The sequence below is a fragment of the Rosa chinensis genome, chromosome 5, assembly GCF_002994745.2.
Source record: "Rosa chinensis cultivar Old Blush chromosome 5, RchiOBHm-V2, whole genome shotgun sequence".
In the NCBI taxonomy this organism is placed as follows: Eukaryota; Viridiplantae; Streptophyta; class Magnoliopsida; order Rosales; family Rosaceae; genus Rosa; species Rosa chinensis.
This window is the reverse complement of record NC_037092.1, coordinates 11,385,223-11,400,326: the sequence shown is the minus strand read 5'-3', so window position 1 is coordinate 11,400,326 and position 15,104 is coordinate 11,385,223. Positions and strand designations below refer to the sequence as shown.

The following is a 15,104-nucleotide window of genomic DNA, read 5'->3' as shown; positions in this document are numbered from 1 at the left end:
ATGTCTGATTGACTTGCCCTATATTCACGTGGTGGGGAAGCCCCTACCTAAGAATTTCTCTAAACTAGCACATAAAATAAATAGGGTGTTTCTAAATGTACCCAGCAAAACACTCAGTACACCCAGCAAATTATTTATATTTAAATATTATTTTAATTAGATGTATTAAATCCAACAAGTTTCCCAAAGTACCCCCATCTTCATAGTTTTCCCAGCACAAAGTTCTTCACCAGCATCACTACTCTTCTCACAAGACAAATTAGACAATGGTTTTGTTGTAATGGTGATGTGAGGCTCGTTTAATTGTGTGTGTACTTGAGAGAAGAGTAGAAGTGTATGGAATGACCCAATTCAACCATCATAGCTTCAGAAACTTGCAAACAAGCACAAAGATCACGCTTCCTTTCTCTAATTTACAGAGGCAGGCAGAAAAGATGAATCGCACTACTTCAATTGCATGAAGAAGGGGCTAAAAAGGCGCAGAGGCCGCTGGCATGTTGACCTACCTGGAGTCCTCTATGCTTACCGAACTACAAGCTCCCCAACTGAAAAAACTCCATACCCTCAGCCAGAACTACAAGGAAGTCTATTGACTGCTGCAATTGTTAGATACGGATGTCATCTTATCATAACGAGTTCATACAATCATACTCCTCCTTTTTTCATAACGGCCGTAATCCCATCTATCCTCCCTATTTCGATTTGTTTATATGTTTATTCTTGCTGGGTACATGTTTGTTTGGGTGGTTATTTTGGAAATATTTGCTGGGTTTAATTAAATATTTTAAATATAATAAATTGCTGGGTATATTTAGAAGTTTGTTGGGTACATTTAGAAAAACCCAATAAATATGAAATGGTTTTTCTAACAACATGTTTCACGCCAAGTGGGGACGACCAAGTGGGGAAACACAAACATCATGACTGGTGGAGATGCTTGCAATCATTCATGGAAATAATTAAAAGGAACGACCTAGTTCCAGTTTAGAACACCTGGATTTCCAAGTGGGAACTCGAACACCGTAGTAGTGGAAATCAAAATTGCAGCATAATTAAGTGAGGTAAATTTCAATCAAGAAATGTCCTTTCAATGCAGGACATATGCCGTGTCCGACTATAGAGAGGAGAAAGTAAATCCGTGACTAATTGATTGAAGGTACATCACGATTCACGCGTCGTGATTATTGAATCGACGACCAAAGGGACACTATGACAGAGGAAGATGCATGGTAATTGCACCTACTCGTTGATATAAAAGGGACAACGACCTTGATCAACGTGCATGGACTTGAACCAGTTAACACTCAATTTAAGTTACAGTCACTTTAGCGTACACCTGAGTGTCTAAATTTTATACCCGAGCTCTGGCCCTAGCCTGCCTGATTTGGGGTCGTCGATCAGATCATGGCGTTGCGACTCTCTTTGGTGGCAGTCCTACTCCTGTTCTCGGCGGCTAGTACTACTACGACAACAGCAGCTGCTGCTCAAGCCCTCCCAGCTGACTGCCCAGACAAGTGCGGCAATCTCACAATTCCATATCCATTTGGCATGAAGAAGGGTTGTTACCTGCGAAAAGAATTCTTTATCAATTGTAAGAATACCACCCAAGGACCAACAGCATATTTGATGGAAGGGAATATCATTGTTACTAACATTTCCCTTGATGACGGTGAGTTGCAAATATTGGCCAACGTAGCTGAAGATTGCTATAACGCCGAGGGCAATAGGACGTCCAGCTTCCGTTCTTGGCTCGAGCTGCCTCTTCCTTACACGATCTCCGATTCCAAAAACAAGTTCTACGCCGTTGGTTGTGACACGTATGCAACCATGCACGGCTTACTATGGGAAGATGAATTCATTACTGGGTGCGTGTCAGTATGCTACACCCGCGGCAGTGTTGATAAGAAGTCTTGCTCTGGCGCTGGGTGTTGCCAGACTAACATCCCCAGTGGATTGTACAATCTCACTGTGAGGTTAAATAGCTACTTCAAACATTCGTATGTGCTGGACTTTAACCCCTGCAGCTACGCCTTCATTGCAGAGCAAGGGAAGTTCAATTTCTCCCCTACCAGTTTTGAACAACTGAATGGCACCGAAGGGCTTCCAATGGTTCTTAATTGGGCCATTGGGAATGAAAGAGACGCTTGTGATGGAGCTCAGAAAAGGAAGGATTTAGCATGCAGAGGTAATTATAGCATGTGCATAAACCGGCCTATCAATGAGTCAGGAGGTTACTTGTGCCGGTGCCTGCCTGATTATGAAGGAAACCCTTACCATCCAGATGGTTGCCAAGGTGGTCTTTAATTTATAATTTATATACTCGATCTATCAGCCAAAATATATGGAAAGCTAGCTCTACATTGCACTTTTACCAAATTCATTGATTTGTGATATATGGCTTTTACTTTCCTATCTTCCATTTCAGATATTGATGAGTGCAAGACTTCAAACCCCTGCCAGAATGGAAAGTGCTCAAATTCTCCTCCAGGAAACTACTCTTGTTCATGTCACAAAGGATACAAACACGACGGCATGAATGACAGGATCTGCATCAAAAAAACTCTCAAAGATGGAAGTCATGCTTATTGTTTCATTGGGTATGTATACTTCCATGTTATCTGCCCAAATTCCAACTCAAAATTGGATTAAACAGTAATTTCAGAAACAAATTTACCTTCAGCTACTTTTGGTTCCAAGTTTAAACTAACCCGACTTTCTCAAGCTTTTTTTTTTTTTTTTGTTTAAAAAAGGTAACAAAAACAGAATGAATATTTAAAGGTGGACGTTTTCCCTTGTGAATGTTAAAAGAGAGAGAATAGATAAGAGGCTCTGGCTCGGTTTGAGAAGCCTTTCTGCTCAAATAGAAGCACTTTTATTTTTGAGAAGATATTGCGTAAGAAAAAGAGAAACAACAAATTAAGGGGGAGAAGCATCAAAACCTAAAAAACATGCTCGATAAACAATGGGAGTTCCCAACTAGAATAAAAGGAAAACAAACGTAACAACCATCCGATACCTGTAAATTAACAATATAAGATCAAATATACAAAAGCAATTTATTGAATCAATGAATTTTCAAATATTTGCAGGTGTAAGTGCAGGCTTCTTGGTTTCATTCATTGGAATTGCATGGTTATGGTGGGGAAATAAAAAAAGAAAATTCATCAAACTGAAAGAAAAATACTTCCAAGAAAATGGAGGATTATTGTTACAACAACAGCTTGCCAGTCATGGAGGCGCCGTGGACACAACAAAAATTTTTAGCGCAGAAGAACTTCAGGAGGCTACAAACAATTTCCATGAAAGTAGAGTTCTTGGCAAAGGAGGCTATGGAATAGTATACAAAGGTATACTGCCAGATAACCAAGTGATTGCCATAAAGAAGTCAAAAGGTTGTGTCGGCAGTCAGAGTGAGCAATTTGTCAACGAGGTAATCATTCTTTCTCAAATCAACCACAGAAATGTTGTGAAGCTTTTGGGTTGTTGTTTAGAAACAGAAGTGCCTATACTTGTATACGAGTTCATCAGCCATGGCACTCTTCATGAGCACATTCATAAGAAAAGATCATCACTCTCATTTGAATTACGATTGAAGATAGCAGCTGAAGCAGCAGGAGCACTAGCCCATTTACACTCCTCAATTTCCACACCAATCATACATCGAGATGTCAAAGCAGCGAATATTCTGTTAGATGATAAGTATACGACGAAAGTGTCAGACTTTGGAGCTTCACGATTGGTTGCTTCAGGTGAAGCTGGAATACAAACTGTGGTGCTCGGGACAGTAGGATACCTGGACCCTGAATATCTGCATTCAAACCAACTAACAGAAAAGAGTGACGTTTACAGCTTTGGGGTTCTCTTGGCTGAGCTTTTAACAAGCAAAGTGGCAGTTTCTAAAGATGAATTCTTAGCAAGCATCTTTGTTGCTTCCATGGAAAAAGATTGCTTAAATCAAATGCTTGATGATGAGATAGTGAATGAAGGAACTATTGAGATGGTGAAAAATGTGGCCGAACTTGCAAGAAGATGTTTGAGGGTAAAAGGGGAGGAAAGGCCTACCATGAGAGAAGTAGCCATGGAGCTAGAAGGAATGATTATGACAAAGCATCCATGGGGTTCTGCAGATCATTACTTTCCAGAAGAGACAGAGCACTTGCTCGGATCACCCAATACTTCCAAGGATTACTCTGTGAATGTTGATGGTGGTGGTGGTCCTGGTACTGCCAGTGGGTCTAGCATGCAAATAGACATGTCAATGTCTTCATATGCTGATGGGCGATAGTCATTTGACTCGTTAACATTGATGTAGTGTTTGTAATGTAAATCTAGCTAGATATCAGTATGCTAAAACAGTATTTATCGGTATTAATCAAAGGCATTGCCAATAGGCCTTTTAGGCCATGCTGAGATAATTTCTGTAGTAGAAGTGTCTTCAGTTTAGGGCTCTGGACCTCTGGTATTGAATTTTGTTGGGACAGTGAAAAATTTGGTCAATTGTTAGGCCTTCAGTGGCTTTATGTTTTTCAGTCACCTTCTAGGCTTCTACCAAAATACGCAGAGGTTTGGATGCAATAGTTCCGTTAGTTTCTCAAAGTGAACTTTAGCTTCTCATAGTGAACTTCAGATTTTCGAATTGCAAATGCAAAATTAATTACTATCGTAGCATACCTTCGGGTGGAAATTAAAATACAGAGGGATAAAATAGAGTTCAAAGTTTAATAAAATTGAGATGTATATGCCTTAGTTATTCTAGCTTGGCTTGTCTAGACCTCTGGTGGTGACGGACAAGAAGAAGGGAAAACGAAAAACAAAAAAGACTTTTGCTGCAGATTGAGAAGGCAACAAACAACTAACATGGAAGAGTTCAGAGACAAAGTAAAGCTATGCTTGAGTAGCCAGCTGAGATAATGAAACTAAAAACCTACAGCTAGGATTTAATAGTAGAATTCAGCATAATTACAAGAACAGAACACATCAATCCAAGGTACATTACAGGTCAAGTAAAAGATACACATAAATTCTGATATCCGCTTACAGATTGGAAAGGAAAACAAAGTAGAAAAACATGACTACATGAATTATGTTTTCAAATTAAGCTTGGAATGGACTAAATCTTAGTTAAGTAACTATATATCTAACCACTCGTGCTTGACTTGGGACGCTAATGACTAGTACTCCAGCATAGAAGGGATGACCCAGCACAGCATACAGATTGATTAGAAATTTAGTAGAGAGGAAGCTCTCTGTGTGTATGACTGTGTGTGTATATATACAAGGAAGCTCTACAGAGAAAGCTCTCTGTTTGTATGTGTGTATATACAAGGTTAACCTGGTCTTCTTCATAATTTATGGATTTTTAAGCATGCACTCTCCAAAAGAATATACCCAACACTCGATCCCCATTCCATACAAGTGCAGCTATTGAACAGTTTAGCATCCCATTATAATCAAGTGGAATAAGTAGACATCAATACAAGCAAAGAATTGATGGAACTATTTGTACAGCTTACTTTGTTCTGCCTCAGCAAGTTATATGACTATTTGTTCTTTATGCAAAAGCAAGAAGGCAAAACTGTTTTGATTCTGGGAAGGAAATTATAATTAAATTTTAAATATGTCCAAACTTAAAGATATAGACTTTCATAACAAGGAGGAATTCCCATAAAATTATTGACTCTATCGTAGTTTATAATTCTAGTGATAGTGAAGGACTTACAGATATCAAGTAATTGCCAGTTGTATTGGGAACACATATTTGAGGTAAAAGACACAAGTAAAGTTGTAGCCTTTGTAAATTTCAAACAACATGAATGACAGATCTTCGAGCCTGCAAATTTCAAAAGGTAATCTTTATTAACAGAATCAACAATAGTTTAAAAAATCCAAAAGATAAGTGGATCACATTTGGAATGGATCAAATGATACTGCAGATAGTATAACTATAACCAAAGAAGCTACTCGAATAATGCTACTCAAAGTTTTTAACACCTACTCAAAAGTAAATAAGAATTCAACTTCATGAAATTGAATTGCACAAAAAAGTGACCACCTTCGAATTCAACTGAAGTTAAAACTGTAAGCATTGAATCAATGTTTACCAACTTATTGATAGTACAAACAATTTTGGTCGTCTTCAGGAAATTTTTCAATTGTAAGCAGAGAAATGACGTAGAATGATACACAGAGAAGGGAAAACGAAAGTGGTGATACACAGCGAGAGTAGACAAATCGAACCTGTTTCTGAAGAGATTGGCGGCTACCGGAGACGGAGGACAGGAGAAGAATGTGGAGGTTTTAATCGGGTTGGTGGACCGTTGATGGTCTCCCGCTTTTTTTTCTTTTCCTGGGAAATGACATTTTCCTTTCCCAATCACAACTCTTGCCGGCCCGGCCCAATTTATCTTAAAGGACCTTTTCATTTCTTGCTTAGAGCAGCTCCTAAAAATTATTTTTTATCAATGATGAGATTCCTTCACCATAGAATTTCAAGAAAAAATGGTGTTGACTTTGTTTGGCGTATTTTAACATGCCTCGAGTACCTCGGACATGTACACCTCCAAATTGCTAACCTTGAAATTTTCTCCGGTCATAATCTCACATTTTGTAAATAATGATGGTTAAGACTTTTTTTTTTTGGCAATTAAAGTAATTTATTAAATAACAAATAGTACCGAAGGAGGTGGACATGAAGCCAATACCCCTTAGAAGAAATAACAAAAAGCAAAGACAACCAAAACATAAGCATGATTAAGCAGAGCCGGTTGAATCAAAGATCAAGACACACAACAGGCATCCGATTGCGGGTAGAGTAAGGATCTCGTGAATCTCTTTTGGACTTTAATATTTTATTTTGAAATTTTGGGAGAGACTTAAGAAGATTCTCATTTTCCACAGTTGCTTCACCCTCATCAAACCAAGAACACATAGGACTTATCTCAGCCTGAGCATATGTATGATTACCAAGAGGTTCTTCATTTTCCAAATCAACCCCAACAAAACTTAGCTTTATGAACATCAGATTCTTTAAAAGACTGAGCCTTGTCTTTAGCTAACTCCTTAAGGGAATGAGTTTTGGAAATAGCATCCTCTTCAATGATAACATTTGCTCCATGTTGCACATCATCACTAGATTGTATCTCTATATATGGTCTCTCCCTCGCTATCAGTCACAGACTCATTTGCGAGGGCCTGAAAAACATTAACAGTAGGTACAGCTACAATACCTGCCAAACCTCCCACAGACAGAGGTCCTAGAATTGGTGAATGATAGGTAAAACTTGTTCTAAGTGACGGCACGAAAAATCTCAAAATAGTCCCGATTTGTACTGGAAAATGTGACCGTTTTTACAAAAAGATGTCCAAGTTTAAAAAGGGGATGAAAGGCCTACAAGGAAAGAAGTAGCCATGCATTGAGCTAGAATGTTGAGGCATGCACTTTCCAAAAAAAAAAAAATTGAACCAACACCTCTTATTCCACATAACTGCAGATATTGGCCGGAAATGTGCATTACTATACTATCATAGAGTGGAAGAAGTAGACATTAATTCTAGCAAAGAATTGATGGAAGTCGTGGAACTATCTAGCTAGAAATGTGTTTGATAACTTTGTTCAGCCTCAGTAAGTTATATGTTAGATATAGATTTTTGGAAAGGGGTTCACACACACAGACACACACATATTCATCACAAGGAGAGATCCAATGAAATAATCGATTCTAACTATAGTTTATCGTTCTATGTGTTTGATTATTCCTTGCAGCTTTTTAGGAAATTTCTTTTGATTTCCTTTGGTTCCTTTGGTTTTTATTTAGCTTTTGTGAGCCTTTTGAGCCTCCAATATGAGAAAGGTGATTCTTGTTAACAGAATCAACAATTACTTGAAAAACTCAAAAAGGTTGTACATGCTATTTACAATAGCATGACCAAGGAAGCTACTTGCACTCAAATTTATGAAAAAATCAAATTCATGAAACTGAAACGGTCAAACAAGTGATCAAGTTCGAGTTCTCAATTCAATTAGAGAAGAAAGCATCGCATTAATATTTACCAACTTGAGAGGACAAACGAAGCAGAACACAGTTTTGGCAAGATATTATTTGTATGCAGAACAATTAGAGGGTATCAATATTTAACCGAGTAGGTTTCTGACTTCTGTTGAACATCAATATCATTTGTATGCAAACCAATTAGGAGGCATAACCCTTTATTCTGAGAAAAAAATTTAAAGCTAAGCAACTAAATTGTAGTTACTAGGTTCCGGTTCTCCTCCGGCACAACTCGAGATGATACCACGAGAACAAATCAGGACACGAAACAACTATAGACCCCAATTTAACGGTCACATAGTATCGATCAGTTAGTAAACAAGACGCACAAGTCGTCTTTAGCAAATAGACTAAACGTGGTTAAACAATTATGCTCACAACCACTTCGGACACAACGTCACATCAAGTACAAAGATCGAGTGGGATCTTATTCTATTTGCTTCCAGGACTGCAACAAATCATTGGGCAAACTGAATTACAAACTTTGGTTCTAGGGACATGCGGATACCTAGACCCTGAGTATTTGCAGTCAAACCAACTAACAGAAAAGAGTGATGTTTGGAGCTGATAACAAGCAGAGTTGCCCTTTGTAAAGATAAATGCTTAGCAAGCATCTTTCTTTCTTACATGGAAAAGGATTCTTTGAAACAAATTCTTGATGATGGCCAGAATGAGGGAAATATTGAGACGCTAAAAGATGTAGCCAACCTTGCCAAAAGATGTTTGAGGGTAAAAGGGGAGGAAAGGCCTACTATGAAAGAAGTAACCATGGAGCTCGAGAGAATGAGAATTATGGAAAATCATCCTTGGGGAGAAAATGCTGGTTTCTGTCCAGAAAACAAGTACTTGCGTCGTCTAACTCAGACACGTACTTACATTGTAGATGTTTAAGGAGGTGATTCTTGTCCTCAAGATTTAACTACTGGTATGATTACTGGGTTTGGCAGCATGGCAATCCAACTGTTAAAGCCAAATGATGATGGACGATAGGTTATTTACATGTTGGTTATCATGAATTGTTTAGGAATTGTTGTTGCACTTTGAGGAGTGCCTCAATACAATCATATGATAGCATATATAGTGTAATACATTGATTCAATTACAGATAACTTACTGTGACTATTCTATTTATTTATGCACGGTATGAGCTTCCGATTTTGAGTTTATTAAAATTTTAAGAGGGAGGAGATGATCAAATGCTCATGAAATGGTTAAAGAGTTAGACAAATTCAGACGAGCCAAATGATTGACTCAACATGTGACTCAACATAGTTTATCAGTCTTGTCATAATGAATATCACCGAATGTAGTGAAGGACTTACAGATATCAAGTAGTTGCTAGTCGAATGAGGAACACATAATGGAAGCAAAACTCACAAATAAAGTTGTTTCCTTTGTAAGTTTTAAACAATATGAGTGGCATCCTTTTCACCCTGAAAATTGCAAAAAGTAGTCCCTTGTTAAAAATAATTCACAATAGTTTAGTGTTTCAACGAGGATAGAAAGTTCACATCTTAGCCTGGTGAAGTGAAACATAGATTGCTTTACATATTTGATGACTATCATCCCTGTTTAGAAATCACATAGCAGTAACAATTAAAAGAAGACATGGAACGTACCTTTCTCTGTTTTCTTTTTACCAGGTGATGACACAAAAGAAACGACCAAGTCTCTTCTCAAACAGAACCAAATTAAAAAATCAAGAGTCTCTCAGTCGGCAACCTTGCTTGGCATAAGTACTGTCTAGCTTGTCTGCTCAACTTTGTACACCCCGTCGCTTATGGACTATTACCAAGTTCCAAGTGGGATGTTTTATTTCATTGAATATTTTACATGGAGCCAATTCCCGTTTGGACCCTGTGAAGCTTGCTGTACCAAATCCAAGAACTCAGAAAGTGTTCAAGTAACATTCGAGTTTCTTTACTTGAACACTACATATAAGTGTATACTACTTTTGTAGATGGAATCGAGTAGTGGTGCCATGGCCTTGCATGTGATGTTCATTATGCAACTCTCATTGATGGGAGTACTACTGGTCGTATTAGCAGCAGCTGATCAAGCTCTCCTGCCTCAAGCTCTGCCTGGCTGCACTGACTGCTGCGGTGATCTCGTAATTCCATACCCATTTGGCATAGGTGAAGGTTGTTACCTTCGACAAGAATTTCAAATCACTTGTGACCAATCAACCCAACCCCCATCAGCAAACTGGACAGGCACTAATATCCGCATCGCAAACTTCTGGCTTGCAGAGGGTGAGTTGCAAATAAACAGTTACACCGCCCGAGATTGTTATGACCAGCAAGGCGAAAGAACCTACCACAACAGCCCTGAGTTATCGCTGGTTCTGCCTTACACCATATCCGATACCAAAAACAAGTTCATCGCAGTTGGATGCGACACTTATGCACTCTTTACAGGATACCAGGGGGAAGAAAGATACATAACCGGGTGCATGTCCTTGTGTAACAGCCTTGGCAGCGTCGATGGGTCTTGCTCTGGCATTGGATGTTGCCAAACCTCCATCCCTAGTGGAATAACAAACCGTACTGTCACTTTGAGTAGCTATTATAATCACTCTGATATATGGAGCTTCAACCCCTGCAGCTACGCATTCATTGTGCAAGAAGGCCAGTTTAGTTTCTCTAATACAAGTTTTCAAGAACTGAACATCACTAAGCAACTGCCGATGGTTCTTAACTGGGCAATTGGGAATGAACCAGACCCATGTGATGCAGCTGAAAAGAGGGAGGACTTCGCATGCAACAAAAATAGCAAGTATGTCAACCACAACAACAGGAATGGTTATGTTTGTGAATGTTTACCAGGCTACGAAGGCAATCCATACCTTCCAGATGGTTGCCAAGGTAATATATAAGTATATAGCTTGTATGGTCTCAGCATCAACATACATCATGTTAATTAATTTCTAGAGGGGGAGTAGCAAAACTGTGATTTCACCTACTCTGTGGCTTGTTAATCTTTCCTTTCTTTTCAGATATTGATGACTGCATGGATTCAAACCCATGCAAGATTGGAAAATGTGTAAATTCACCTCCGGGAGATTACTCTTGTTTATGTCCCAAAGCATACAGAAACGACGTCATGGATGAAAAGATCTGCATCAAAGAAAATCCCAAAAACCAATCAAAGATCACTCTCCTGCTTATTATTTCATTGAGTATGTATCACTTACATATTTGCATCAAGAGTATATTATATATAAGCCTAAAATTTCAAAGGCTAGAAGGATTGACTTATCTTTATCACACTAAGAAGAGCATGATTTAAATCACTGTAATGGGATTATTTACTGTTAATTACAGTCATATTCTTTGTCAATATCTCTATCGAAAAACCTTTGTGCTAAAAAAGAAAACACTAGATAACAAACAAAGTATACCAATCTACTCGATGTTTCTTCTACTTTTTAATATCCTGACCCATGTAACATTTAGCGATGCATCACATACTAATCAATTTTCGTTGTGATTTGTCAATGTCAAGGTGTCAGTCTAGGCTTCTTGGGTATATTGGTTGGAATTTCATGGATATATTGGGCAATGAAGAAAAGAGATTTCATCAAACTCAAAGAGAAGTACTTCAGAGAAAATGGTGGATTACTGTTACAGCAACAACTCGCTAGACATGGAATGGAGACAGCAAAACTCTATAGTGCAGAAGAACTTGAGAAGGCCACAAACTATTACCATGCAAGTACAGTCCTTGGTGAAGGAAGCTATGGAACAGTCTACAAAGGAATACTACCAGATAACAAAGAGGTCGCTATTAAAAAGTCCAAAATTGGTGCTCGTGCTCAGAGCGATCAGTTTGTTAATGAGGTGATAATTGTTTCTCAAATAAACCACAGAAATGTGGTGAGGTTATTAGGTTGTTGCTTAGAGACAGAAGTGCCTTTACTGGTTTATGAGTTCATCAGGTGTGGAACTCTTTCTGAGCACATTCATAAAGAAACCAAAGGAGCATCGCTGTCATTGGGTTTAAGACTGAAGATAGCAGCAGAAACCGCAGGAGCACTAGCATACTTACACTCGTCCACTTCCATGCCAATCATTCACCGAGATGTCAAAGCAACGAATATACTATTGGACGAAAATTACACAGCGAAAGTGTCAGATTTTGGAGCTTCACGATTGGTTCCTCTAGATCAAAACCAACTATCAACTTTAGTGCAAGGGACACTTGGATACCTAGACCCTGAATACTTACTTACCAATCAGCTAACAGAAAAGAGTGATGTTTATAGCTTTGGAGTTGTTCTTGTGGAACTGCTTACTAGTCAAGTTGCACTTTCTTTTGACCGCCGTGAGGAAGAGAGAAGCCTAGCAAGCTTCTTTGTTCGTTCAATAGAGCAGGATCACTTAAAAGAAATTCTTGATGGTGACATAGTTGATGATGGACATGTTGATGAGACACTAAAAAATATAGCTAATCTTGCAAAAAGATGTTTGAGACTAAAAGGCGAGGAAAGGCCTACCATGAAAGAAGTAGCCACAGAGCTAGATGGAATGAGAATTACGATAATGCATCCATGCGGTAAAGCTGATTTCGGTTCAGAAGAGACTGAGAATTTGGAGACGAATGCTGTTGCTGTTAAAGGTGACTATGGTTCTAGTAGTACAACTAGTTGGTATGACAGCATGCAAAAACAAATGTTAATGCCATATGATGATGGACGATAAGTAATTATCTAGCTGATAGTGTGTATATCATGTAGCGTTAGGAAATCACTTAACTATATTAGTGTGTTAGTCAGTGTCTCATAAAATAAAAGGAGATTAGCATACTAAATTGGGTAGTAAAGTTCTGTGATATTTTGCACTACCATCTGTTTATAGCTATTGTACTATAAATTCAGCATACCATTAAAATTATTGGAAAAAATTTATAATTGATAGTTCCAACAAAGATAAGAACATAAGGTAGGTTACCAAGTAGAAAACAAGAATAATTAAGAACCTAACTTCAAGCTCACAAAGACATCCAATTCCAACATGAATAGAGTTACAGTTCAATCATCACAATCAGAATTCCTAAATGAAATAATTGAATGGACATCGCTCAACATTCTAGTGAATAGTGATAATGAATGACTTACAGATAATCAAGTAGTTGCCAGTAGTGCATCAGAGAATGGAGCAGATGATGCTGAAGGTAAAATGAAACCAGAAGTCAACATTTAAAGATTCTGTTCACAATTACATTTGCACCCCAATCTGTTAAAGAAAAAGCACTTTCATGAAATTCAAATGGACCAACAAGAAAACAAAAAGTTTGTAAAATTATCAGAATGCATTTCAAATTAATGTGTTAACCAGTTAATAGGACAAATGAAGCACAAAACCAAATACAATCTAGCCAAACTTAAGTTGTTCATTGCAAACCAGATAGATCCAACACTAGAGACTGCTTCTATATATATAAAAATTCATATACATATTACACACACACACACAGATATATCTAATTTCAAGTTTCATGTTGACGCTTATGTACTTCGAAGATTGATCAAAGTACTTGATAGAGTAAATGAGTACTGCAACAGTAATTATATTCCAGGTTGTTTCCTGATAGACAATAGCTAGAGACTGCAATTATGATTGTAGTGTTAGTCATACGCCACCTTAAAAGGAATTAAACACATGATTGTCACATGGCGGATCAGCTTAGTTTATGCAAAATAACAAGGCAAAACAGGTAAGCAGATAATTATGAATAAACAAGTAGACTATGTTGAAGGATATCGACATAATGTGTGCCTCTACAAACTAGGGTTTAGAGTTGTAATAGGAATGTGTTTTAGGTATTCAATTGTAATCGGATTCTATTACCTTTTGGGTACCTTGTAACTCCCTATTTAAAGGGCTCCTATTATCAATGATAACACACAATTCTATTCTCCTACAACACGTTATCAGCACGAGTTCTAACCCTAGGCGAAAAAAAAAACAGTTTATCTCTCACAAAATCTGCCGCACACCTCCTGCAACCCCTGCTGCCTCAGCCCCCCGCAGCTCGCCCTGCACACCTACGCAGCCCGTGCTGCTGCCTGCACACCAGCCCAGCCTCCTCATCCTCACCAGCCCGCTGCAACCTCCCTGCCGCAACGCAGCCTCCTGCAGCCCAACCTTCAGCCAGCCTCCCTGCACAGCCCGCACTGCCCAGGCCGCTTTCTTTTACCTGCAGCCGCGCACGCCCCAGCCTCCTACCGCAAGCAGCCGCGCACTCCCTTCGCCCTGCAGCCAGCGCGCCCAGCAACCCACCACCTGCAGCCCGCGCGCCAAGCAGCACACGCTTCTGCCATCCCACCAGCCAACGCAGCCCAGCAGCCCTCAGCTTTGCAATTTCCTGCTGCACAGCCCGCGCAGCACCGAACGAAGAAAACAGAGGGAAGAAACGAAGAAGAAGAAGACCGAAAAAAAAACCAGAAAAAAGGAGGGACCCGGCCAAAGAAAAAAAAAGAAGAAAAAAGGAAAGGAAAGGGAGCGGGCTTGGGCCCGGAAAGAAAAAAAAAAGGAAAAGGGAGGAAAAGGAAAAAAAAGGAGGAGGAAAAGGGTTGGACCCGAAAAAAAAAAAGGAAAAAGGGGAAGGGAGAAGGGCAGCCCACTAACTGCCAATTTCCGATCAAATTCCAGCAATCCTATTTTAGCTACACGCCTGCATCAACACGCGCGTGTATAAAGAATCGTGAAGCAAAGCTTTAAATTATCAAGTAAGTTTTTATGATTAAGGTTGCTGCTTTCATGTATTTAAATTCCTTTTATTTTCTGTATAATATTGGAATATATGTTGCCAAGTGATTTTGAGTACTTAACAAAGCGGAATTGTGGGGATTCACGCTTAACGAACTAAGAGTGTTCGTATGAACTAAGAGTGTTCATAATTAAACGAACTAAGAGTGTTTGTGTGAACTAAGAGCGTTCACAATGCTTGGACTAAGAGCGTCCGTAAGCATCAAATTGTGACCATATTAAACATCATTGTTAGTCTAAAAGAGATTCTTGGAAAATGATTTCTTGGTAGCATAGCTCGGAAATC

The 15,104-nt window shown here is 38.8% G+C and overlaps 3 protein-coding genes and 2 long non-coding RNA genes across 10 annotated transcripts; 3 read left to right on the top strand and 2 right to left on the bottom strand.

Moving 5' to 3' along the window:
- The first annotated feature begins 1,181 nt into the window (after positions 1 to 1,181).
- On the top strand, positions 1,182 to 5,197 carry LOC112166645 (wall-associated receptor kinase 1). 2 transcript variants are annotated; one of them, XM_024303518.2, is made up of 3 exons: positions 1,182 to 2,293; positions 2,426 to 2,597; positions 3,090 to 5,197. In XM_024303518.2, exons 2-3 carry the CDS (start codon positions 2,537 to 2,539, stop codon positions 4,283 to 4,285), a joined length of 1,257 nt encoding a protein of 418 aa, XP_024159286.1. In that variant the 5' UTR covers positions 1,182 to 2,293; positions 2,426 to 2,536; the 3' UTR covers positions 4,286 to 5,197. The 2 variants fall into 2 exon arrangements, with proteins under 2 accessions (XP_024159286.1, XP_024159287.1); XM_024303519.2 differs by having other exon boundaries at positions 1,182 to 2,597.
- LOC112203142 (wall-associated receptor kinase 2-like) lies at positions 1,405 to 2,304 on the top strand. Its single transcript, XM_024344154.1, has one exon. It carries the CDS (start codon positions 1,405 to 1,407, stop codon positions 2,302 to 2,304), a length of 900 nt encoding a protein of 299 aa, XP_024199922.1.
- Positions 3,531 to 5,965, bottom strand: LOC121049027. The gene is made up of 3 exons (XR_005799153.1): positions 5,720 to 5,965; positions 4,063 to 4,235; positions 3,531 to 3,808 (listed from the first exon to the last, which is right to left on the bottom strand). It is a non-coding gene; the product is annotated as an uncharacterized LOC121049027 (long non-coding RNA).
- A 3,271-nt stretch (positions 5,966 to 9,236) lies between these two features.
- On the bottom strand, positions 9,237 to 14,506 carry LOC121049578. 5 transcript variants are annotated; one of them, XR_005800808.1, is made up of 5 exons: positions 13,898 to 14,506; positions 13,165 to 13,282; positions 10,747 to 11,164; positions 9,668 to 10,646; positions 9,237 to 9,481 (listed from the first exon to the last, which is right to left on the bottom strand). It is a non-coding gene; the product is annotated as an uncharacterized LOC121049578 (long non-coding RNA). The 5 variants fall into 5 exon arrangements; XR_005800805.1 differs by having other exon boundaries at positions 9,668 to 10,799; positions 10,894 to 11,164; XR_005800804.1 differs by having other exon boundaries at positions 9,668 to 11,164.
- LOC112201449 (wall-associated receptor kinase 5-like) lies at positions 11,171 to 12,953 on the top strand. The gene has a single exon (XM_024342325.2). It carries the CDS (start codon positions 11,609 to 11,611, stop codon positions 12,746 to 12,748), a length of 1,140 nt encoding a protein of 379 aa, XP_024198093.1. The 5' UTR covers positions 11,171 to 11,608; the 3' UTR covers positions 12,749 to 12,953.
- Positions 14,507 to 15,104: the final 598 nt, after the last annotated feature.

Bases quoted from the DNA above. Each gene is read 5' to 3' on its own strand.
- LOC112203142 (XM_024344154.1), top strand. From the start codon at position 1,405: ATGGCGTTGCGACTCTCTTTGGTGGCAGTCCTACTCCTGTTCTCGGCG.
- LOC112201449 (XM_024342325.2), top strand. From the start codon at position 11,609: ATGAAGAAAAGAGATTTCATCAAACTCAAAGAGAAGTACTTCAGAGAA.
- LOC112166645 (XM_024303518.2), top strand. From the start codon at position 2,537: ATGACAGGATCTGCATCAAAAAAACTCTCAAAGATGGAAGTCATGCTT. The intron at 2,598-3,089 runs GTATGTATACTT...AAATATTTGCAG, and splicing joins CATGCTTATTGTTTCATTGG to GTGTAAGTGCAGGCTTCTTG.